The sequence below is a fragment of the Calidris pugnax genome, unplaced genomic scaffold (genome assembly GCF_001431845.1).
Source record: "Calidris pugnax isolate Ruff unplaced genomic scaffold, ASM143184v1 scaffold44, whole genome shotgun sequence".
Lineage (NCBI taxonomy): Eukaryota > Metazoa > Chordata > Aves > Charadriiformes > Scolopacidae > Calidris > Calidris pugnax.
In genome coordinates this window covers 35,421,576-35,448,127 of record NW_015094506.1, presented here as the reverse complement: position 1 = coordinate 35,448,127, position 26,552 = coordinate 35,421,576, and the positions used below count along the sequence as shown (strand labels likewise).

Sequence of the window (26,552 nt, the reverse complement as noted above, 5' to 3'; positions counted from 1 at the left end):
TAAAATCATGCCAGAGACCATTGGAACAATTAAGCAATGTAGACAGTTGTGTTCAAGTACTCAGGAGTGTTTCCAGGCACTATGTAATTTACAGTTCTAGCTCCAGTGTTGCATTTGTATCCAGTTTGAAGTACTGAGCAGAAAGAAATTTAGTTGCACATTAAGGCTTCTCTGTGACCGCCATAGTTACTGGTCTGCCTCTTAGAGACAAAGTCTCTTTGCTGATTTTTATGAACAAGAACAAAAAGTTCAGTTCAGTTTTTAAGCTAAGTCTTCCGTAGAAGTGAAAATCTGAAACGTAAAAGTGATGTGGGCTCATTTGAACTTTACTATGTTACCACCTGAGAAATCATCAAAGTTGCTGCCTGGAACAAGGAAAAAAATTGAGATGCTTTGATGAAAGATGAAATGTAGAATTTATGATTTTTACCTTTAAAGTAATAGCTACCTTTTTCTTTTCAGACGATGTCTTCAGCAGTTGTTCAAATATATGCAGCAGATCGCAATGCCATGTGGTCAAAGAAATGCTGTGGTGTAGCTTGCCTTGTAAAGGACAATCCGCAGAGGTCATATTTTATCAGAATATTTGACATTAAGGTAAGCATATTTTTTTTTTCTTCTTCAGACTCCTCAAGCTCGGTTGTATTTATTCTGCATTTTGAATTGAATGACTGTAGGTTGTCGTAGCTACAAACTCATAGAAATTCTCAAGTAAATGGTTATGCTTTAAGTGGTTCAGTTACAGTGCTTATTAATAGACAACTGCAACTTTCTCAGGTATTCTAAGTTTAAATTATTTCATAGATGTCGGCTTTTATGGATGAAATAAATATCAGATACAATTTTCTTACAGCACAGAAGCTGTCATATATGGATCTGACTAGTCAAACTAGTGAAAGTTAGTATAGTGTCACTGATATGGGTAGCTGTCAAAATTCTAGCAGGTGTCACTACTTTGATATTAACAAAATAGATGCTGTATTCTATGCAGGTGGAAACAATCTCTTTGATTAGCGTTGGGGTGTGTGAAAACTGCAGGACAAACAAGTGGGATTTTTTCCCCTCTACAATATATACGTTCATACTGAAGGTCTTTGTCCTGTTATAATATTTCATTCAAGACAGTGGGAACTAAGAGATGAAGTGTCTAAGATGTGTTTTCATTACAAAAATGATGCTAAGAAGCATAAGTCCTACTGACTTGGAGACTTTGGAAAGCTTCCCATTATCTCTACAGCCAGGAACAGCTCGTTATCTGTCAACGCTCAGTGCCTGAAGCCTCTCAGATTTGTTCAGGATTGCCAGTTGGCACTTGCATTTGACTTTGTGATTTGGTCACTTGACTATTAGACTTAGTGAGAAATCTCTTCCTTGGGTGCTGAACTATAACGCCATTCATATGTATTTCTAAAACTTCCTAAAAAGGTGAGATTTTTGTTCCCTGTAAGTTAACTGTTTTCAAGTCAAGCCTGAGATAGTAACAGGAGACTGGAAGTCTCCTTTATTGCTTGTGCTGTTATCACTGTATTTCTGTCACTGGTCGCTATTACTACTCCCAGCATTGCTGTTGAGGATTGTAGAACTTGAAGGATGTTTTATGAAAGCATCCAGGAATTTGAACAGAACATGGTGACCTGATGGAATAGCCTTCCACAGCTCTTCCACAAGCTCCAGTATGTTTTGATTGTGATTGAGCTCATTCGTTGGATTAATAGCAAGGTAGATACTTAACAGCATGCACCTTCCAACTCTTAGTAGGTGCTATTATGAAAGAAGTTAAACTCTGCAATTTGTCCAAATGTCTCAAAATCTTTTTTTCCTTTTCAGGATGGGAAATTATTGTGGGAGCAGGAGCTGTACAATAACTTTGTATATAATAGTCCTAGAGGATATTTTCATACCTTTGCTGGAGATGTGAGTCTCAACGTCTTTGATTACCTATTTTTAAATGCCTTTTGTTTGAACAGTATCTTCTTTTAATATAACTGAGGTTTTTATTTCATTCTGTAAATTATTTGTAAAAGTACATTATCTGTGTTCCTTGAGGCTGTTTAAGCTTATTTGTAAAAGGATTTCTTTTAATCTCAACTAGAAAACTTAATCCATAGGATAGAAGCATAAAATGCAGTTCTCTATTTTCAACTCGCTTTAATGAAATTACATTTTGACTTGCAGATGTTGTTTGTGAAATATCATATATTCTTAAAGCACAATTTTTTCTCTCCCCATTTAGATTCAATGCTACAAGATTTTGCTCAAATTTGTTAGCCATGATCTCTAGAAATTTGATTAGTAGACAGAGATTCTTAAGATAGAATGCTTCGCTAAGACTTAGTTCCAAATTTGTAGTGATGATTTTTTTCTGATTATACCTTCAGAAGGTGTAAGAAGACATTTAAGAAAGCCTTTGAAACATTTTCTTAGTCATGGGTGGGGGAATATTAATGTTTTTCAGACATGTCAAGTTGGTCTTAATTTTGCTAATGAAGAAGAAGCTAAACTATTCCGCAAAACAGTAACAGATTTACTTGGACGACGGCAGAGAAAATCTGGTAAATATTCAAATTAATCTTAAATTCAGGCTTGTTTATGTTGTTCTGGGGGGAGGCAGGAAGCTACTTCTGTGTCTGGAAGCTACTGGAGGCACTACTGCCATATTTATATTTAAAAGTAATTGTGTTATTAAAGCGTGCTTCTTTGTTGTGCAAAAATAACATTTTTCTGAAATAACTTGATGCTCCTTGCTGTAAGTTTCCTTGTAAACTGAGACTACAAGGTTTTGGTGTTTGAAAATATAGATCAGGAGGAAGCAAAAATGGTAAGCTGTCAGTGGGAAAACTAGAAATCTTCCCGTAAGCTGTTTTCACATTTGACTAAACCCTCTTTTAGCTCTGGGTTGTTTATAACCGATTTGTTTAAATTCAGCCCAAGTGGGTTGTAACAAAGATTTTACCATCTGGTATGTTCAGTAGTTCATGTGAATGAATTTTTGGCATTGGTCCAGCATTTAGTAGAGAAATATCTTCTATTCAAAACTAGTGATCTTGACAGCCAAGAAGAGGAGACATAATGTGCCTATACTGTCCTTAGCAGCACAGGACAGCCTGAAGCACTGCATGCTTTTTGCCAGCTGCAAGATGCCTTAGGAAACATGGTCAGTGTTTTAAAGGGAGCTCGGGCTTCCTACAGATCTTGTCTTGGTCCTTTTCCAGGGAGCCCATAAACAGCTTACCTGTCGGACAGCCATGTGTCCATGAAGAATAACGTGATACAGAACATGGGCTGGGAACACAGGGATGTGCTCAGGCTTGCTGTAAGCTGGAGTATTGTGTTTGAGCTACAGGATGTGTTTCTGGAATGGAATTGTAATGCGATGTAGATTGATGTAATGGGAGGAAGCCCTCATATGGGAGTACCATCCGTGCAAGTATTCTTGCGAACCTAAGTGATCTTGGATCACTTAAAATCACTTGGATTTCATTCTGGTATGGTGACTCAGGTGCAGAACATCTGTTCCAGAAGCTTAAATGGCTTCTTTAAGATTCCCTCCACTCAGAATTAGGTTAGGTTCATAGGGTTTTATGAGAAGAGGTGGGGTCATTAAGAAGCAGTGTTAATAATGTTTCTCATACTTGTAATCTTGCATCAGCTCGCACCTCCTCTTCTGAAGTTTCATTCTACTGTTTGTCTAAAACACAGTGCTAACAGTGCACAGACGTGACTTGGAAGGACATAAGCATTATTTGCCATAGCAAACTTTGGTGGTTCAGTCAACCCCCCTGTTCACAGGACAGAGGTTCATCTCTGTCCTTCCACATAGACTTGTGTTGGTTTTTGTTGGGTTTTTTTGTGTGTTTGTTTTTGTTTTTTCCCCACAGGACCACAAAGTTTTTCCTCTTTACTCTGAGTTAATATCTTGGGGTTTATGCTTAAACTCATATTGTAGGATTAGCTTACTCCATGCAATGTCTTTTAACAAGGAAACAACCCCCCTGCCCAAAACACTTACAACTTGAAGGCAACTTAAATAAAAAAAAAACTAAAACAAAAAAACTCCACTTTTTTTTTTCCTTGTTAAGAGCTACAAAACAAGAATTGAAACTAATCATGTGATTCCTTAGTCAAGCCACCAGATGGAGTTCTGTATTTGTCACTGATGCAACTATATCTAATTGTGCTTATAAAATGCTTGGGATTTGCACTTGTCCAAGTCAAGGCTGATTTGCTGCTGTTGTGTGTGATTTCTTATTTATTTATAAATGCTTATATAAAACATTATTTTATATATAATAAAAATTATATATAATCTGTATATTACTTATATTATATATAAAAATAGTGTGTATTCTAATGTGTCTTAACTTCTCAAACATAGGGGTAACAGTTGGGTAGCTTTGATGCTTTTCTGCATTCCAAAATAGGTTTCATTTCATGCAATGGCAATGCCACCTGACATGCTTTCAACTGAAATAAGTACTCCATGTGATCACTTAGCAGCCTGTTATACCATTCAGGGCTCACTAGGAGACTTTTCCAAGAGTCTTATGGAAAGCTTATGGTGTTGGAAGGTAGCAAGAACAGCAGTTCTGGCTCACGAAACTATGTCTTGGTGCTGAGCCTAGTACACAAAATATTGTCTAACAGCTGCAAGAAGAGGCAACAAGAGTATTCTGCTCTTCCTCACTCAGCGTGAAATGCACTCGTGATACAGACAACTCCTGAGTAAGTGCATCTGGAGTCTGAGAGAGGTGACAGTTTGGCTCCAAACAGAGAATGCACAAAAGCTTGCAAACATACAGGATATCTGATAGAGAATAGAATGAGGGAGAAAGGCAGAGAAAGAATTATTGATGTGTCATTGTCTTAATCTTTTAAATATCAGGTTGGTTTTGGTCTAGCTAAATTCTGATTTTATTTATTTATTTTAATTCAAATTCTTAACCTTAGGTTAGGAAGAAGTTACTATGATCAATTACTTTCTCTGGTAGATGTACTTCAATAATCTCTCTGTTTACTTCTTTACCAACGCTGAATAGTTCCCCTGGTAAGCAGGTTTCTCTTCTCAGTACTTGTCAGTGTAGGACATTCTCACTTTGGGTATTCTTGCACGTAGGTACCATTAGTTTTTATTTTTATTATCTTGCCTCAGGAGTGTTAATGTGTGTATACACACACACGTTTCCTCTCCGCATTCTGAGCAGTCAGCTATAAAAGGGCAGCAGAGACTTTGTAGAGCAGAGCCTTGCTCTTAACTGCCTTTCCGAAGTAGGAGGCTTCTTGACTGATGTTTTATGGACTGCTTGTTGTTCATGGGTGGGAGCTCTGTTAGCCCTCTCTGAAGCTGCCTTTTTCCTCCAAAAGCTTTTAGCTCCTGATGCCCTTCCTACTGCACTTCGTAAGCCTTAAGCTGGATATATTTTATATGGAGAGCTGCTTGCTTTTTTTTTTTTTTTGTAATCTTTGGTCACAGCTTTTGGGTTTGCTGCCTGGGAGACAGCAGTAAGCCTTAAGCTGGATTTTTTTTATATGGGGAGCTTCTTTTTTTTTTTTTTTTTTGTAATCTTTGGTCACAGCTTTTGGGTTTGCTGCCTGGGAGACAGCAGCATCTCTGAAGTGCTCAGCTTCCATTGGATTCAAGTCTCAGCAGAGATCATTCTTATTTCCAGGAATACTTACTGAAAGGAGCTGTATTTTTTGGACATAGGCAGCTGGTGAAGTTGATCTGTTTTGGACCAGTAGGCATCTCCATTTTCGAAAAAAGAAGTCAACCACTCTCCAGTCAGATCGTCTGCACTTCAGAACAGGAATTCATATTTTCTAGTCAGCAGTGGGAACCACAGAAAACCAGATCTAGTATCTTTGGGCCACAAAATAATCTTTTATATACCCAGCAGAAATTACAGGAAGTGTTTAAAATGTCTTGCTTTGTTTTCCACTATCTTTTCTCTTGAACTCTTTCTTCTAATGAAAATTGTAATAGATTCCCTTGATTTGGCCTAGGGCCACTTAACACTTGCTATGAATACCTCCTGCTTCTGCCAGCTTCCCATCCTGTGCCAAATGACTTGCAGTCAGTCCTTGCGCCCTCCGTTGCTGTTGCCGAGTTGTTGAATAAAACTCTAATTGTGTTCCAAAAGTTGAGTTTGGGTTGGTTTTTTTTTTTTTTTGGCAACACAACAGTGCTTTCTTAAACTGAATATTCTAGGAAGATAAAGCACAGTATTTGGCCCAAAAATCTGCTTATTTTAATTTTTTTTTATTCGTCTCCCCTCAGACCTGACACCTTTTGCTGTGGCACCCTTGCAGAGGTTCTCTACTTCTATGCCTAAAGCTAACCTGCTGTGAGCTAAGACACAACTGTCTGTCTAAAGAAGGCTTGTTCAGCAAAAGTTGAATCTGAAGGGGTGTTGGTCACCTTCCTCTGAACATTTGGTGACCTTGACAGGTTCTTTGTTCCTACCTGAAGATCAGCTGACTGATAGGAGGCTGTGTGTGTTGCACACTTAGGATTGTGTATTTTTCTTAAATGTCGCGAGGACGAGATCAACAGCATCTGTGGAAGCCCCTTCTCCCTTCTCCTTATGTTTGTGTCTGGAAAAATATAAGAAGTTAGTAGTTTTTCAGGGACTTGCTTAGAAGTGAAATGTCTGTTACAAATTCTTATTACAAAACTCTTGGGGATTCCTGTTAGATTTCAGATATTCCAGATCTGAAAGGGAGGGATGTGCAGCCTTCCTTGTAGAGCCATGTTTTTTTGTGTGGTGAGATGACAAACTGCTTGCCCATGTGGCTACTGCTGCTTAAGAGTGTGTGTGTGTGTAGGTTCACAACTAGTGTAACTGTGTACTAGGGGTTTTGAAGGACAGTTGTCAGGCAGGCAGATATTATTTTTGGTGAGTTGTAGGGCAGGTATATATGGTAGATAGTAATTTGTAGTGAGGGAAGGAGAATTTACTGTTGCAGGCTGAGAGTACTGAGGTGCAAAATGTTTATAGCTAGGTTTTAAATCATCAAGACAAATTCTTCATGGTCTGTGAAACAGTTTGCCATTGTGAATATAATATCAGATTAGTACTAAGGAGATTCTAGCTCTCTTCCCTATTATTCATTTACCTGTTGGATAACATAGGTGAAGTGTCTTGCCCCTGTGTCCTATTTTCTTTGCATAAAACCAAAAATAATTATAATATACTTTAGATTCTGTGGGAGAACAATACTGTATAAAAGTGCTAATTGTATTTCAAATAGAAATGAAGGAATAGTCTCAGTGGAAATCAGAAAGCATAATGTTTCAAAAACCTTTCTTTGATACGTTGTACTAAAACATCTGCTATTTGAATATTTCACCTTATTTTGGAGTTAAAATGTCTGAAACCAACTCAGTAGCTATTTTCTTATGTTCCTACTCAGTTTGCTCACTTGAAATAGGTGCTTATTATCTAAGATTGGGGTTTTATTGTTCTGTAATGCTTTGTTTCAACTGCACAACAAGTAGGCTTTAAGTATATTAATAGATTCTGAAGTTAGAGTTTGAGGTCATTGAAAGCTTCACTACAGACTAAAGTTTAGAATGAATTTTTCTGTAATACCTATGAATAAATAGCTCTTTTTCTCTTTCAACAGAAAAAAGACGAGACCCACCAAATGGTAAGCTTTTTGCATGAATCACTGCATTTTATTTTTTCCTACTGCTGTCACTTACTGTTTGTGTTTAGCTGTGTTTTGGACTTGTTCAGGATAGTCATGTGGTGGCAAAAGCAGTAAACCCTTATTCTGGAGGCCTAGTATATTTGTTTTTTTTCTGTTCTTTGGTATTTGTTTAGTTGTAGCTTTAAAGACTTGTGGCTTAGCTGGCATTTGTAAAGAATGTTCTTGGAGGACCGTGTTTCATTGCAAATAGGACAGAGGCCCTTCAGCTTAAACTGAGAAGAAAACATTACCTTGCATTTGCTGCTTCATCTTGAGAATATGCATTATAGGATCACTATACAGAAATAAATGCTGAAATTAAACGTTAGCCTATTTTTCTAAAGGCAGGCATAATGATGACAGATTCCTTAAAAGATCCATAAAATTGCAATTTCACTGTATCTGGCTGTGTAATATATGACATATGACCAAACAGCTATGTTTGTCAGTATTAAACTTTTTTTTTTTTTTGCAAGAAGGATTATTTGAATCTATTTGCCCCTCAGGAATACATCTCGCTGGCATGAAGATAACAGGTTCCGTAGGAGATCCTCTCATTAAATTGATGGAAGGAGTTAAAACTGTGTATCAATTTAATCCTAAAGTTTTTACCATCTATTTTAAAATCAAGTGAAAAATGCACTGAGGAGGTAGTCTTAAATTTATACTAACCAAGACATCCAGGCATCTCAGTAGGTCACCAACACAGGTAATCCTTAACTAATCCTGAATTATGGGAACTACTGGTATCTTCTCTATCCAAATAAAGCCCACTCCCACCCCCCCTGTGGAATACCATTTCTGTTCCGTAAACGTGTAGTTTTGAGGAAGTTCAGGCAATTGTCAGTTTAGACTAGGCATTTTTAGTATCAAATCCTTTAACTGGGGCTGGGTTGTTTAGTTTTGAAACAGTCGAAGTAATACCATCCATGATTCTTACCAGCTTTTCTGAGCTTTCTGAAGGTTTTGACTGTTCTGCCTCTTGACTGACTTCTGCTCACCTAAACAGTGCATCCCTGATAGCAGTGTCTGCAGAGCAGATGGGAAGAATAACAGCAGTGGTGACTGTGTAGTGCCACCTACCACAAAAAAATTAGCTTTTGTCTCTACTGTAAATGCTACAAGCAATAACACAATTTGTTTGTATAGTTTGTTATCTGCGATTAGAATAAGATATAAGAAAACTGAACCTGTAAAATCTAAGCCTGCAAAAAACTTTTGTGTTTAAAGTAGACCCTATAATTTATCCTATAAGACCTCAGGCAACATTTTTTGAGAAAAATACTTGCATACTAAACTTGCATTCTTTGGTCCTATGCCTTTATCTTGAATATTCTGTAAAAGACATTGATTTGTGCCCAATGTTTCAGGTTTATAATCACTAGTTGAAGCTCTGAGCGTCTCTGCTTTTTAGTGAACTGTTTCCCTGGGACATCCACCTACTCTTTCACAACCTTTTAACCGTTTTTCTTTTCTGATTCTGTCAGATTCTGTAATGCCTGGTTTCTCTGCTGGCAAAGGGTTATGTGTGGTCATGCCCTCTGTAGTCACAGGGAGGAATGGTCAGGTTATAGCCTCAGGTGGTTATACTGTACACAGACTCTGCATTTCAGTATTTAAAGTTCAGACTAGTGCAGATATATACTATCAGCATGAAACTGGAGGGAAGAACCTCCTGTAGGAACAGCTAGTTTTTGTTTTACTCTCTATATGCAGTGAAAATTTTATTGGGGAAAAAAAAATGGAACATCTGCTTTTTGTGTACTTGGTATCAATCCATAATTACCTTTAAAACTGAAAAACAAGAACAGTCACATTTCTGTATTCACGTGATCCATGCTTGAAATACTGTGGGGAATTTTGTTTTAGTGGGGCTTGTTTATCTGGGTTTTCTGCATGTGTTGAAGCTGTGTGGAAAAAGTGCTCTGTCTTTTCGTATGATGTTTGCAGTGGTACGGATTTAAGATTTATATTTTTTTTTGTAGAATTGCAGGATTAAAATCAAATTGGCATTAACAGTTATGTAAAATGTATTAGTCTGTAATTTCCTGGGATTTATGTTCTAGTCATTTGTAATAGCTAGGTCTCTTCATGCAAATAAAGAAGCGTTACTGTGTTTGAACTGACCTCTTAGTAAAGTTCTGGATGAAATAAGGATTTGTCAGAGAATCGGGTTTTGAGGGAATCTTTAAGAACCATGTGGCAGAATTTTGTTTCAGATGTGAACTAGAACAGTTTGCATTTATTGTAGGGCTCTCTGTAGTGTGGGACAGATGCCTAGAGAGGTTCCAAATAAAATACAGAGATTTTCATAGCATTAACGTTTCAGAATGTTCTGTACTACATTTTCTGGAGCACCTTCTGAAGATGTCACAAGTATTGATAACAGTGGATGTTTAAGGCCACTGTACTGTCAGGTACTTCCCCATGATGAGCTCTATATGCCTCTCTCATCCTCATTTATTGAGCTCTCTACACCTGATGGGGAAGGTGCATGTCTTATGATGGGAAAAATTTTACTGGATATAAATATGGCTGTTCTGGAAGAGTGCAGTTCTTCCCAAGGTTATTTTATCCCTCGTGGACATCTAAGGTCTAAAACTGACGGTAAGAAAAAATTTCATCTTTAAAAGTTCACTATGATCTCTGGTATGAATGTTATTAGTATCAAGCAATTAGTATCAGGCTATCAGTTCCTAATTTCAGCTCAGCAGCATATAGTTTCAGTTTGCAAATGGCTGCTGTTTTACATGGTTAAAACCATGTGTGGTTATCTTAGGATTTTACATGCAAGAAGGTATAATTTCAAAGACTGTTAGGAATTGTGAGAAGATTATCAATAACTTCAGTACAGCTTTTGAAACTACAAATATCACTGTAATAGTGAGAAAATCTAATAGATGATTTAAAGTGATAATGAACTCCTACAGTGTTTTTGGTTTTGAATCTAGCGAAATTAAGACTGTGATTTTCAGCTAATTCTGAACATCTGCTGATCTCCACTTGTTAAATTTTGGGTTGATTTGGCAATTAGTGAATCAATGCTAACTTCAGATGTAGCTTTAACAGTACAAATTATTTTGTTTGGCTGCATGGGGTCAGTTTGTTTTTTGGTATTCTCAAAGGACAGTTGTCTAGATCATAACATTTCTAGATCAAAGCACTTCTTCTTAGCAGAAAACACTTTTGAAATTCTTCCTACAGTGGACTTTTAAATCTTGTCCTTTAAGACTCCTACAGGAACGTAGGAGTTGTTATAAGGGTTTTTAGATGAGTTTTGTCTAGCCCAGTGTCGTGTTTCTGTTCTTGTTTCTTATTCTGGCCAGTACTAGGTGCTTCCCACTGAGGAGTTAACATAGCTGACATTTGGATTTATCTGTTGTATTGTCTCCTCCTTTCTGATTTGCACTTTAGACTGTCAAACCTAAAGCTTGTTGGTCTTTTCAGAATGCTTAGGAGACTTTGAATCATCCGTATAAAATGCAGTTACAAAAAAAACAATGTCAAAAATAAGTTCAGACTTATCAAAGCCTTTTTATTTTTTTTATTATTTTTATTGTCTGCCCACTTAGACTGGATGCCTGAGTCTTACTTTAATTGATTTGCCAACCATTGGGTAGGAACTCGCAGCAGAGCGGAGGATGCTTTTTAAACTGGTTCTGGCCAAACTAGCCCTAAATTGACTGCTTAGTTTCTATTTTGGAAGAATGAGATCACTTCTTGCAAATTTCTTTTAATAAGTGTATGTGTGTATATATATATGAAAAATATATAAACTGCTTCTTAGTATTTAAATACTGCTATCACTTATGTCAAGGGTTTTCTTCTGTCAGAACTGAAAAAGCATAAGTATAAAACATGCTAGGTATACTTTTTTGCTTGTGTTACGCAAGCAATATAATAATAAAATGTTAAAATTGGCATATAATTGGTATCATTTGGATGCGTTTTAAATAACAAGGATAGTAATTCAGAATTGTTTATAATGAAGAACAAAGTTTGAGAACAGAATTCATAATGTGGGTGTTTAATTTCTATTTCTGGTACTGTTTTCACTGTTGCTTCTCTTCAAGCTTTGTTTCTTATCTGGGACTTTTGCAAATCTGTCAGAGTAAGAAAAAAGAAATCCTGAATAGATACTGTCCTATAGTTGAAGACAACAGTATGTCCAGAGCAGCTTTATGAAGTTCTTGTGATATTCTACTTCTGTGTGAGATAGCAGAAGGCATTCCTACTTGGGGCTTCTTAAGCAAAGGTTCTCTTTTCGTTAAGACCAGTTTACTGTGCTGCCAGGGTAATCACGTGCTGGGTGTTACTGGTTATGACACTCAATTCTTCATTCTTGTCTAGGCTTATAGACTAGTCTATGCTGAACCTTAATATATCTTTTTCCATGTGTTCTGTGCACTCGAAAGCTCTTTAGTTTAAAATAATTTCTTTGCAAAATTTGCAAAAATCAAATTCTAGTTTAGAAAATGTTTCTGCCATTGCTCTGCCCTGGCAACATGGTTGGGTGTTGGGTTTTTTTTTTTTTTCTTCAGCAAATAACTTAGTTTCTGTTTCTGACATCCAGAACCCAGCCAGATGCATGTGGTACAGAGGAGTATGGCTACACTACAAGTATTTTGCCACTCAAAAAAAAAAAAAAAAAAAAAAAGTTTGTAGATTAAATATGGCTTTGTTGACACACGATAGTAAAAATCCTGTCCCTTACCTTTGCAGGCCCAAATCTACCAATGGCAACTGTCGATATCAAAAATCCAGAAATTACAACTAACAGATTTTACGCTACACAAGTCAACAATATTTCATATACCAAAGAAAAGAAGAAAGGAAAAACTAAAAAGAGAAGATTGACAAAGGCAGATATTGGAACGCCATCTAATTTCCAGTAAGGACTCTTTTGAGTTCGGGTTTTATCTTTGGTGGGGTGTGTTTTTTGGTTGGTTTGGGTTTCTGTGTGTCAGTTACACTTGCTCAAGAGTTCTAAGTGTGACCGTTGTGTGTAACCTGAAGCACAGTGGATGCCAGCTGGAATGCTGCAAGGTTTAAAAGCAAGTTAGTTTATATGGAGGTGAGGGGTTTACTGCAACTCTAAACAAAAAGTAACTTACTATCCTAAAATAGCTGAGAAAACAATTTAGCTGCATAAAAATGTCTTATTGAAGTGGTCAGCTCAGTGCAGACTCATATTTAGCTTCAGCGGTCACCTCTTTAATACTGTTACTCTTACAGCTGTGCCTGCTTAGCTGTGCCTCATCACACAAAATACACAAGTGGGTCCTGACTTGTCATAACAGCAGAAATGACATAGCCCTATTTTTAGCTCTGGCTTTCTGTTTACAAACTTTATTCCTGGTATATAGGCTTGTACCCATATCTTGTGATGAAAATACAGCATGCGTGTATACACCTCTTAGGAGTGGGTTGTTTTTTTTCTAATATTGTTTCTTACCTATCTTCAATCTTTTAGAATAGTCATGATGTATCATTTGAAGCTTACTTTTCGTGAAACTTGAGTTTGGTCAGATTACTGAATTAACTCTTGTTTTCCTGAAATATAATTTGGTATTTTAATCTTCTGCTGTTAAAAATAAGTATGCTTTATTTGCTAAAGCAACAGGAATTTAAAGAGCTTGAGTTAGTTACTGGAAAGATCAGCTTCTGTGAAGTATTAGCAAACCAGTGTGGGGGTTACATGCCAAGTGAGGGTCTTGTTCTTTTGAACCATTATTTTGCATTGCTTCCACTGATGTGCCTTCCCAGAATAAAATTCCATAAAAGTAATGTTGCTATGACCAGTTACAGTAATGTAACTCTGAAAACAATGTTTTACAGTCAATGTGTACAAGTAACTTATTTTATTCTAAAAGATGAAAAAGAAACAAGAAATAATGCTAAAACTGATCCATATAAACTTTAATATCAATAAAGTACACAAAGCTCCAAATCATATGCTCATAACCTCTTAAAAGGGCATCATGAATTGCACAGATATGCAGAGATATATGGGTAAGACTATATTGACTTTACAATTGGATACCATGTATTAGGAAATGAGTGTCAAATGTATGTCAGACAAGCTGAATCCAGAATTCTGTAATCAATAAATCATCCTATATTTTGGTAGTGAAAAGCTTTTAAATATTTAGGCAAAACAGAGGGCTTCCCTTTTTTGCCTTTTCTGTAGCATAATATAATTTTTAAACCAGATTTCTTACTGCCCCTCAAACTCAGTAGTTCGCTAATCATAGTTATGCTGAGACCAAAATTGATCACTGAGCTTCAGTCATCCCATTAAGGAAGAAAGCTTGTGCTGTTGGTGGTACTAACAGACACAAGCAAAAATACAAGGTCTGTTGTGTGAGGCCCTGCATGAGGACAGCAAAGCAGTCAATTTGTCAAGCTTAGTCTAGGTTGTACTGGCTACTAACAGCCCACCTGGTATTTTTAAAACTGTGAATTGGCCTTCCCAAAGACTACATTGTGTTTCTAGGACTGGCCATTGGCAAAAAGAAACCCAAAACATGGAGTGCTGGTAACATGATGGTTCTGTCTTCTGCAGCCAACAGCAGCTGTGTGAAGTAGCTTTGAGGGACACAAACTCTTCTGCCTTTTTAGCATCACATAAAAGAATACTTTAATAGCCACATAAAATGACTATTGGAAGCCTAGGAAGATGGCAACTGAAAACAGTCCTGACTCTTCTGTGAAAGAAGGAAGTGAACAGGAGAAGGTGAGGGGAGATCAAAGAGCGATGGTAGGGAGGAGGAGGTTTTCCAGCTGCATCACACTCAAGACCATGGCAGTGGCTTGAAGTCCAGTTGCTCTATATGGCCAAACTTCATCTCCCTTGGATCTCTGAGCAGTCCTTCCACTACCATCCATATGCACCACGGGGTGGTGTGGAACCTTCATGTTTTGCCACAGACCATAATCTTAGGGGGCAAAATGACTCTTCCACTTGAGCTTTTTGACACAAGACAAAAAGTGGGAGTAAAGAAAGTTTTTACTACTCTCTTCTCAAGTGGGGCACTGAGAAGTAAAAATGCCTTAATGTCTTATAGGCCTGGAGGTGGAACCCGGTAGTAATTTCTAGTTGTCTTGGTTTCCTGTTATTTTAGTTAACAAGGTCCTTTTTATGCTAATTAAATGGACTTTTCTTTTTTTTTTTTAGACACATTGGACATGTTGGTTGGGATCCAAACACAGGGTTTGATGTAAGTAATTTGATAAGTTATCTAAAACACTGAATAATTAAAAGCTTTAGAGGCTTTTTAATGTAAATTGTGAAGATCGGCATTAAGTAAACTTTACTGCACGTCAAAATAGTTAAACTGAGATTTTTATAGTATGATTCAAACAGAGAGATGTTGGAGTAGAAGGGAATAGGAGAGATCCAGGATTGAGGGGAAAACGTGCAAAACTTAATGTTTTTGTGTAAGGTATTTAACTCTCCTAAAATAGTCTTCTCTGACTGAAAAGTCAACCTGGAGAATTGTCCTTCACTTTGCTCTTCCTTTTAACTACATGGTTTGTGGGTTTTTTCCCCCATGCAAATGCTATTTTAAAAATTTCTTCTGTTTCAAGCTATGTAAAAGTAATGTGTCTGTCTTGCAGTTGAACAACTTAGACCCAGAACTGAAAAACCTGTTTGATATGTGTGGAATTTCAGAAGCTCAGCTAAAAGACAAAGAAACTTCAAAGGTCATATATGATTTCATTGAGAAAACAGGAGGTGTGGAAGCTGTTAAAAATGAACTGCGCAGACAAGGTGGGATTCTTTTTATTTCCATATAAAAAATAGCAGGATATTTTTGGCCTTAAGGATTAGTATAGGACCCGTTGATGATGAGCAATTTTTAATTCTTTTCTCTGGACTTCATATCACCACAGTTGTGTTGGATTTCAGAATGTTTCTGTGTACCATACGCTATCTAAAAATGTTCATGCATTGACCCATGAGAGTTCCCTAACGAGTAAGGATCTTTGTCAGTTAAATAATTCCAGTAACACTTAGTGTGACTGTAAAGCTATGCAGTATATCGCACATAGACTTTTCAGACTATGTATGCTATATATTTATTTTGTAATCTCAGTCTTATAAATAAATTAAAATCTTAGCAACATTTCTGTTGTCGGTGACAGTAGTAGCACGTGTCTGACGGGTGTCTGTGTGGTGCCCATTTACCCTGGCAGGGCTGTGTAATGAACCTTGCAAGCAGCTAGAGGCCTGCAAATTTTATATGATTATTTTAAAAAGTACAAAAGGGGGTTTCTAATTTAAAGTAAAAAGTAATAGCTTTTAGCAGGCTTCTGCTGTAAGAAGATTCTCAAATAAGCCATTTCCTGCCTAACCTTTAAATGTAATCTTAGCTGATGCATTATCTAGTGGAACGTAGCAAGTCAGTCTGAAAATTATACTGCCAATGTCAGACTTTCCAAAATTTGCCTAGAACACTTCTCAAGAAAAATAGGATATAAATGCCATTGAAATTATAGCAGTTTGAAACTAGTGAATAAATTGTTCAAGTGACTGCAGAGATGCAAATGCAGGGTACAGTGACTTGTTACATTTATTCCTTAGGTCCCCCGCGGTGGAGCGGTATGTATTTGAGCTGGCATCTGAGCATATGCTTCAAAGTACTTATGCTGCTGTGTGATTTCTTTCCTAGATGAGAAACCTTAGTCCACATCTGTTTGACTGCAATACTAAAAATTATAGTCAAACTTCTTAGCTGATTGCAAGCAAAATTTCAGTTACTTTTTTTTTTTTCTCAGTAAGAAATCTGACAGTTTCTTAATTCTGTGTAAATGTTTACCGAGTTGTTGATCCCAGACAACTGACCATAAAGTTGGATTGAGAAGACTTGCCTTGGAGTCCTATGACTCACTTAAAATACTTTTAAAATGCCTATTTTTCTATTATGTATATGTTAACTTCAAGTTATGGCCATTTGCATGTATGCAATTGAAAGAAAAGCTGCCTCACGTTTAACATGCATGATAATAATCTACCTCTGCTTTTTGAGAGAGGTAGATAAAATATTCCAGTATTTCAGTGGGTTTACCTGCAATTATGTTATTTGATGTGTAGGCTTGACTGCTGTTTGAAGTGTTCTTTCTCAACTGAAACACATTTTTCTGTGTTTTATTGCAAGAATTTCTGTGCTTACATATTCACCCTGCTGGGATGTTGACTGGACAGTTGCAGACACGTTGTTCTGCTCAGACAGAAGTTACTTTCTTGTTTTTCCTGCCCTTTCCCTGGGTTTTTTTTAGTGACAGTACCATCAATAGAAGATTTTGTGTGCTTTTTTGTTGTTGTTGTTAGTAGCCATGTTCAGATTAATATGCATTTATAAAAAAGCTAAATTATTTTTGGTTTGTGTGTACCCTGCGTTGGGGGGAAGGGAGAGGGATGAGGTAATGGTGCTCCCTCCTTATTCCTCCTCCCTTCCTTATTTCGCTCCAGCTGACCGCAGGCAAGCCTTATAGAAACTTCTGAACTCTATTGCCACAGATTGTATGTGGCATATCTTTCTATATATGAAGTTAAACCATACCCCACAGCAAAACTTAAACCTTTTGTTCAAAATCTACAGACTCGGGAGCATGACATCGTTATATATCTTTTTGCTAATACAGAAAAACTGTCCAAAATGCTTCCGAAGTTCTATTTGAAAATACTGGCCTCCAGTGGCCGAAAAGGAAACTACACTCATGTCAGGCAGAAAGTAGTGGAATTGGTTTTTTTTAAATCAAAAATGTTGGCAGTACGGCTCTTGCAAAATATATGAAGTTTGAGAGGAGATTCTCCCCATGTTGTTATTTTGGAGGGATGGAAAGAAACAGAGCAATTTGGGGAACTTAAGATCGTAACTTGCAATTTTCTCTAAGATGAGCAGAGAAGGAGGCACGGAGGTGTTAGTGTCTCCTACTTCCTCAAAATCCCTTTTTTAGGGATGTCCCCTCTATTCCAGTGCAGACAGCCTACTTGATCAGCATGTAACAAGGACGTAATAGAGAGGTAAAGTAGTATCTTCTTGAGTGTAATACCCTTTTAGTTATCAAAGCACATGAAATTAAATGTGAATTTTCTTAGTTACGTGATGGCACCTGGATTATTAAGTAGTTAAGTGCAACAATCACGTAACATAAAGAATCAGAAGCCATTAGATGCTTAATGGAAGAGAAAATTAAACAGTTCTATTTTAAACGCCATTAGCAGGGAAGTACATTTCAAGGCCACTTCATATAGAAATGATCCTGTGTGTTGAGGTTGCCCTGAAGTTGTTTCCTTTCTATGGTCCCTTCCATAAAGATATTGTTGGAACTAATTTTCAATAAAAGAGACTAAGAGTCAGTTTATGCTGCATCATAATGCATTGGTTTTTTGTGTTGTTACTAGAAGATAATGCTTCAAAAAATATTTGTGTTCGTAATTCCCTAAAAAAAAACAACAAATAGATTCCACAAAGTGGAAATTCTGTATTTCACTTTAAGTGTATTTTCTGAAACCCCTTTTTCTTGCCCTCTATCCTAGCTCAACAAAATTTTAGAGGATTCTTAGAGTTTTTTCGGCATTTTGTCATGAGAAATTGAAAGACTAACTTAATACACTTGGATTATGAAAAAAATTGCTGCCATAGGACCAAACCAAAAGGAATGACCATGCTTGGTTTATGACTTTAATTAGTTTTTTTATTTATTGCACTATTGCACTTGCTTCCTACAGTGTTGATTCTTTTCCAAAATACATGAGAGACATTGGGGCTGTATTTGGCTTGGTGTGCATTCGTATAAGCATAGCTTATATTCGGCTCCAGAGCTGGTAAAATTTGCAGAGGCACAGAGATCCTTGCAAAAGGCAAGGCAAAGCCTTTTTTCTTTTTCTGCTAGTCTCCAAAAGACTTACGGGTATTGAGTAGAGTGTAATTGTAAATTGTTCTGTTTTGTTTCAGCCCCACCTCCACCACCACCGTGCAGAGGAGGCCCCCCTCCACCTCCACCACCACCTCCCCATAGCTCGGGTCCTCCTCCTCCCCCTGCTAGGGGACGAGGGGCACCACCTCCACCTCCTTCAAGAGCTCCCACAGCAGCACCTCCTCCCCCACCTCCATCTAGACCTGGTGCCACAGTGCCCCCACCTCCTCCAAACAGGATGTATCCTCCACCACCACCAGTGCATTCGTCCTCTGCACCGTCCGGCCCTCCTCCTCCTCCACCACCACCACCAGCAAGTGGGTCATCTGTTCCTCCACCACCACCTCCTCCGCCGCCCCCTCCTGGTCCTCCTCCACCACCAGGCCTTCCTTCAGAGGGTGATCACCAGCCTCCAGTTCCTGCAGTAAACAAAGCAGCGCTCTTGGATCAAATCAGAGAAGGAGCTCAGTTAAAGAAAGTAGAACAGAACAGTCGACCAGTGTCCTGCTCAGGAAGAGATGCACTGTTAGACCAGATACGACAGGGTATACAGCTAAAATCTGTGAGTTAAAGCTGGTTCTTATCTCTGTCCCCTTGAAACTTGCAAATGGCTGCAGCATTGTGGTGTATTTTGTGGCTCTGTTTTGGGCTGGATCATAACTTCTGGAGTTTTTGACGTGATGCTTCAAATGGTAGTACTGAGAAAATGCTTAGAATGCATATTTGCTATAGAGGAGTACTGGTGCATGGAATTATCCTTGTTTCAAACTGATTTCTCGCTTTTCAGTAAAGTTTTAAGCATAACTCATGCAATGATGATACCACAGTACCGTGGCTGTAAAGACCTTTTGCGAGCACTAAGAAAGATCCTTAATACTTTAGTAAAATCATCCAAGCAACTGTAGGGGATGAGTTCAGCGGTAATGGTAGTGAAAGGCAAACACTAGATAGTTTTATTTTATTGTTTTCTATCTTAAAATGGGCCTGTGCTCTGGAAACATTGAGGCTTGTAAGAAGGTGTCTAGAAAAGTGCAACCTATGAGGGATGCCTCTGCTGTTCCTACTGTAGCTCAGGCTATTACTGTTTCTCCTTGATGTCACTGAATATCTTTAAAAAACTTTTGCCTGTAGGTACTTTTTTTTTTTGGCCACTCTCCTGCATTTGAGGCTTTTGATATAAAAAGTGTGAGGGCATGTTAATATTTATTTGCCATTACAGATATGCAGCATCAAAGTTTATTACTTTCAGAAGGGATTATCAACCCAAAGCAGAGCTGATTAACAAATCCAAACAAGAAAAAATAAATTGGATATATACCAAGAATAAAATAAATAATGATTATGCAACCATACAAATCATGTCTGTACAAACATATTAAGAAGCTTTACTTCAGCTGAGCACTCAATTCATGAAAGTCCAGAGCTGAATTATTTAATCTGAAGTATGGACTAGTTGTGTTGTAGAGCAAAAGCATCATAGAGTTGTTCAGGTTGGAAAAGACCCTTGGGATCATTGAGTCCAACCATCAGCTCTACTCTACAAAGTTCTTCCCTACACCATATCCCCCAACACCACATTTAAAGAGAAGACACCACATCTAGAGAAAAAGTTGACTTTTTTAATAAATAAAAACTTAGCTTGAGCTAAAGAAACAAACAGCAGTTTCACTCTTCCTTCTGACTGAAAATGAACTCAATAATCTTTTAAGGAAGTTTGTCTCAAAATACACAGGTTCTGTTTGCTAATTGCATCTTTCTATCGTGTCCTTTTTTCCAAGGTATCTGATGGTCAGGAGAGTGCACCACCAACACCTGCACCCACCTCAGGAATTGTGGGTGCATTAATGGAAGTTATGCAGAAAAGGAGCAAAGCCATTCATTCTTCAGGTGAGCCTGATGGAATCTTTCTGACCTCACAGTGTCAGGTTTTCAAGACTTAGTACTTCTATTCAATGTAAAATATTGCTGGAAAAAAGCATGGATTTCAGCATATGGTCCAATACAGAATGCTCAAGGCAGATCCCTAGTGATGGGTTGAATGGTTGCTTCGTGCTGCTTTGAGTTACTGGCGTATAGTAGTTTGCGGTAATACTGAATTAAAAATTACCAATCAAGGTTAATATCCCTGTAAAGACTTTTTTTTTTTTTTTTCTGGTACAACTAACTTATTTTTATCCACTAAATGTCTGATGAAATAAGTACTCAAAATATTTTGGAAGGAAGGTTATTAATGCTTTCTGTTTCTAGAAGCCAAAGCTCTTGCAGATTCATGGTCTTAAAACTGTGGCTTCCAGTGTGCTTTGGGTGCCACCTGCTGGATAGCAATCAGATGACTTGTGTAACTGGACTAGTCCCATACTAGTACTGAGTCAACTTCTCACACTTCAGCGCTTGGGGAGAAATAAGGCTGCAAGAGGATTTGCATTTCTCAAATACCAGCAGTTCAGTAGCTGCAGTTGCAGCTGTTTGGTTACATCTCTTTTGTTTGGGCTTTTGTTTTCCTTCCCGAGCTTGTCTTGTACCGAAGTTGTATTTACAGTCTGCAAATCATTTGACCAAGTGCTATATAGTCTATTGATTTGCTGCCCTATGTAGTAATCTCTAATTTTAGTTCTTTACATAAATTATATGGGATTTGTTCAGCCTTGAGAAAAGAAGGCTTAGGGGAGACCTTATCAGCCAGTATTTAGAGGGTGGCTACAGAGAAGTTCGAGACTCCCTTTTTACAAGGAGTCGCATGGAAAAGATGAGGGGTAACGGGTACCAGTTACTCCTGGGGATATTTTGACTGGACACAAGAGGAAAATTTTTCACAGTGAGAACGATCAGCCATTGGAATTATCTCCCCAGGGAAGTAGGGTATTCCCCATCATTGGACTCAGCTGAACAGTGCTCGGTCGTCTTGTCTGGACTGTGCTTTTGCCAAGAAAGGTTGGACCAGATGATCCTTGAGGTTCCTTCCAACCTGGTGTTCTCTGATAAATAGCAGAAGGGTGCTAAGTACAGCATTCACCCAGGGAAGGAGATGTTTTTGCCTAACAAATAAGTAATTTAATTCTAACAGGCTACAATTTTTAAATTATGATACATACTAAAAATACTGGAAGGTTAAATAAAGTTAACAACAAACATTTATGTTGAAGTTGTAACACTTTTGTCATTTCAATTTGGTACATGCAAGTGATTTGCTTTTTTTGTCTTACAGATGAAGATGAGGATGAAGATGATGAAGAAGACTTTGAGGATGATGACGAATGGGATGATTGACCATATATTATTATATATATATATTTTTTAAGGTGAATGATATACTAAACACTACTTTCTGTCTATGGATTCTGTAAAATTATCATGTAAATGTTCTACCAATTTGCTGTATATTTTTGTTGCCTTTTGCTTTTTTATTAATCTGTGCAATACCTCATTTAATCTGTAAAGGTTTGTCATAATCCTCTACAAAGCTACTCCCTGTTAATGTGTGCAAGTTTACACCTGGGTGATCATGTACATGTGAATACTTTCCATTCCATCAATAAGGGAGTCTAAATGTAACATGTGAGATTGACAAAAACCTTAATGTAATTTAGTTATAATGCAAGAAGGAAAACACTATTTTCATACCCTACTTTTTCTGTATCTAAATTTTCTTATTAAAACCTAGTATAGCACTATGTTCTTTAAGTGATGCAGCTCTTAGTTTATTTAGCCCCTTCATTGCAAATGCAATGCTACATGAATGTTGAGGCTGGTTTATACTCTTGCATGGTTTCAAATACATCACAACATTGCAGTTCAAATGTTAGCACTACGCTTTACAGACAACAAAATCAGTACAGAAATGCACAGCTAGTTGTGAAGATGATAACCTTGCCCGAACTGTAGCAACACTGGCTGCTATTGGACAGCAGTAGTGATTAAATCCTTCAATTAGGGAACTCTCTACCTGAAGTTAAACACGGCGGCTTTACATTCTAATAGTGGTAAAGGCATCTTTGATGCAGACAAGATGAGTCTATTTTTTTTTCTTTCCCAGCTCTTACTTTCAGAATGAAGACGCGTAAATTACTGGGGGCTATACTGGAGGCTGGCAATTGCTACAGTTTGATTTATTTTTAAAATCAATTTTATGTGGTTTTCAGGCTAAAGGGCTGTGTCTAATGCTTGCTTCAATAATGTTTAATTACTTTTTAGAATTTGTAGGACATTGGTGTACTAATAAAGTAAACATAAGTGGTATTACTTTGCAGTCTTTGCGTTATGGTACACAACAAATGCTGAAACACCAATCCTACATCCATAAAGTTGGAAAGCCATTAACTCAGAATATACACTTTGAATAAATACTGAACTTCATGGCAATATTCTGTCTTCATATGTTGGCTTTAAGACCAAGGGTTGTGATGAAGATCAAGAACCCACTTAACAAGAATAGTGTTTGAATAAGTGGACGGAAAATGGGATTCTCATTTCACGGCTTGCACATTTATATAAGTTGTACTTCGTAGTGCAGTAAACATTGGCATATCTGCCTATTACAAAATACTAATCTATGCTACGTGGGTATTTAATATCTGCAGCAGTAATTACTGTACTTACTGTAACTTTCAGGTAGAAAATCTTTTTAAAAACCACATTATCTGACACGGAATATTTAGTTAAGTCAGTCATACTTGGAGTGTAGTTAATGCATAGTGTCCTGGGTCTTTGACTGTAGTCAAGCTATCAAATTAAATTTAAGTTATCGGAATTGTATTGACTGAAACCCAGTGTTGACCTGATCTTGACAGGCTGGACCTGCATGATACGGCTTGGATTTCTAACCCAGTTGTAACCTAGTCTTTAGGGGATTAATTTAGTCTTATGAGAAGAAAGGAAAGTTGCTGAATAGTAGTGGGAGAGGTAAGGTTGTAGTTAAATTATTCAGAGGATGCTAACTTCCTTCCAAGAGTAATTTAAGCACATAACTTGAGGAAAAAAAAATTCCAAGTGGTCTCACTTTCTTGCAGTAACTTTTGTATTGCCCTCTGCTGCTAGAAACACTTCCTACTGGCTTTGCTGCTGGAATGGCTTGAGCGTTGGATCAAGTGCAAGTGCAGCCTGGGGTAGCTAGTGGCAGTGGAGTTAAGAACTTGTGTATAAGGAAAATATTTGTATGGCTTTCATATAACTTCTGGCACTGCTCCCTTAATTTTTATTGCATATAGGGCATTTTAAAATTAAGCAGATGAGGCCTAGAGGTTTTCCTAACATGCTACTTACTAGATATGTTTAGCTGTTATGTTCCCACAATTGGAATTTCTGTAATATAGTTAATAATTAAGCGTCACAGTTCATTAATCAAACCTCTGTTCCAGGTTTTGGGAGCTCTGAAGATACCTTATTGAATAAAACTTTGATTTGTAGATACCGGCCAAAGAAAGCTTTTGGTTTTTCTACTACTTTTTCTTCATACAGAAGAAGTACACTCACATTCAGTGGTGTCCTGGTTAATATTTACTTTCCAGTAGTGTTTGTACATGATAAACTTCAGGCCTAAAGACTGCCGTGGCAGCGAAGTTAGTCACAGCTGCATGCTTCAGCACTCCGCCACTCGCCCTGCGAGCAGAAGGTCGCGTTTCATGATAGTGGTGCATTGTTGCTAAACATTGTTATGGAGGCCTCTCTTATATTATATTCTGGTTAAATGACTGTCCAGATAGCCTTAGCGACTAACAAACTAGCATGAGGCTTTTGTATCTCAACACTCTATGTGCATAGACAATATCAGCTAGCCACTTGTACCTATGGAATCCGTAAGAACTTCTCAATCATTCAGTTCTCCATTTATCAAACTGAAATTTTTAGTATGTGAATTTTTGAAATGTACAGTGAATAGGATGTTGCACTGGTGGCAATTCATCATGGAGCATAATAAAATTAATTTGACCCAACCAGCGTAAAACTGTGTGGTTTTTAAGTGCTAATTGTGGCAACGGCTTTTAAAATAGATCTGCATATTGATTACATGCTTGAAAAGTAACTTTGGCCCCCCCGGCCGAGTTCCCGGAGCAGTAAATAGCCACTGTCAAATGGCAGTAGTTTTCATGTCTGTGGAAAGTTGGATTGTGCTGGTGAATAAACACAATGAGGAAGAATGTGACACCCCGTGCCCCTGGCAGGTCCCTTCTCTGGCAAGGGCTGCTGCTGCAGGAGTGCAATAATCCCCCCGCTCAAGGTCAAACAAACCTGGCTTCCTTAATGAACCCTCCAGAAGGGGGACGAAGCAGTTAACTCTTGTCAGTGAAGACTCTAACTTAGGAGGTTTTTACAGATGTAAATCTGTCTCTTGCTCGTTGTAGTGTTTGAGCTCAGGGCCCTTCAGCAGTCAGCTTTCCTCCTCGAAAGCACCGGAGAGTCAGCACTTCAGATTTTTCTCTGGTGTACGCTTTCTTTTGAAGTTTAGTACTTCTCTGATTTCTGGTCTTTAAGTGCGAAGCAAAGTTGGATTTGTTACTTGCAGGGTGTGCTGAGGTGTATAATTATTCCCTCTCCACTTAGTAAAAACGAGCTTAAAACACGCTTTTGAAAGGAGACTTTTCTTTCATTTTTTTTGTTTGATGATGGTTATTTTCCCGAGTGCGATGTATGTAAAGAGGAAACAGGAGGAGAGATCCTTTTGTTTTAAGACTGTTACCAATCCATTGCAACAGCCTCTATCTAATCATTAGAGGAATTCCTGGCCTAATTAAAGTTCCTGAAGCTTAAGTACAGTGATAAGCAGCTTTATTTATAGAAAAGTGAAAATGGTTTAGGGAAGCTTAGGAGATACTAAACCTCTGTCTCCCAAAGGGCGGGTGTCCTTTGACTGGAAGGACTCCTGTTGCTATGGATTTGTTTACTGCCTGGAGTTTTCTTGGGAGTGAGAAGAAGGGAAGGGCAGCATGAACTAGAACGTGAGCTGTGGAGGTTTAGTGTCCATGTTTAAGCCTGACACTTCTCTCTGAAGTAGCATTCCAAAGTTTGAGGATGTTTATACAGTTGTAGAAGACACTTTTTTTTTTTTTTTTTCATTTTAATTACCAAATTGCTATGGCATGTCTGCTATTTTGTGCTTGAAAAAATAAACCAGTAGTTGTTTGAAATCACAGATTTGAAATTAATGCAGATACCTATTGAGAAGTAGAATCATTGCATCAATATGGAAACATAAATAATGAGCTGTTTTCTGCCAAATTTTATTTCATGCTATTTCACAGTATTTGTGGAGTAAGCTGCTAGAATAGTAGTTTATCAGGTATTTAATTTTTTGCTTTATTGTAGTTTTGGGTAATACCTGCAGAACTTACCCATCTATAAACAGCTTTAATACATACCTGGAACTCTGAAGCTTGGTATTTTATATTTCTTGTGGTTTTTATCTATTAGTACTGACAAACATACTTAAGGCCCTTTTGCTAGTGCTCTAAAGAGTTTTTGGAGTCTTTTTGGAGTGAAATTCTTGAGCCATTACTTCATATGTGTGTTTTTTCCCTCCCTGAAGCTTAATCATCTTTTCTGAGTTGTGTTACTCGAGCAGTAGGAATTTTAAACTTGTTACTTGAGGACTAGATGAAGGGGTGTAAGCTTTTCTAAGGGAAGAAAGCTTCAGAGAAGTTTTAAAAAACAGAACAAGTTCAAAACCAGCCCTAGACCCACATTATATTTTTGTATGTGCCAGCTGGGGGGACACAATTCGATCTGGAGTTTAAAGCTTAAGAAATACGATAATGCTTGTATCATGTATCAGAAAGTATTTGCCTAAATGACATGGGCAGGCATGCAAAACCCGGAATCGGCTCTTCTGGATGTTGTTGCCAAAAACCAGGCAACTGCCAGAGCAGTTGGGCTGGACTTGGGGGCCCTGGTTGCTCGGTGGGGCTTTCCCAGGTACACGGGATACAAGATGCACAGGCTGACAG

General features: G+C 37.7%; 1 protein-coding gene across 1 annotated transcript; it reads left to right on the top strand.

Moving 5' to 3' along the window:
• The first annotated feature begins 467 nt into the window (after positions 1–467).
• Positions 468–24,545, top strand: WASL (Wiskott-Aldrich syndrome-like). Its single transcript, XM_014964082.1, has 10 exons — positions 468–597; positions 1,828–1,914; positions 2,456–2,552; positions 7,624–7,647; positions 12,412–12,580; positions 14,867–14,909; positions 15,310–15,463; positions 18,654–19,177; positions 20,394–20,502; positions 21,821–24,545. The coding sequence occupies exons 1-10, from the start codon at positions 511–513 to the stop codon at positions 21,880–21,882; spliced, it is 1,356 nt and encodes a 451-aa protein (XP_014819568.1). The 5' UTR covers positions 468–510; the 3' UTR covers positions 21,883–24,545.
• Positions 24,546–26,552: the final 2,007 nt, after the last annotated feature.

Bases quoted from the DNA above. Each gene is read 5' to 3' on its own strand.
- WASL (XM_014964082.1), top strand. From the start codon at position 511: ATGTGGTCAAAGAAATGCTGTGGTGTAGCTTGCCTTGTAAAGGACAAT. The intron at 1,915-2,455 runs GTGAGTCTCAAC...AATGTTTTTCAG, and splicing joins TTCATACCTTTGCTGGAGAT to ACATGTCAAGTTGGTCTTAA. The intron at 19,178-20,393 runs GTGAGTTAAAGC...CTTTTTTCCAAG, and splicing joins AGGGTATACAGCTAAAATCT to GTATCTGATGGTCAGGAGAG.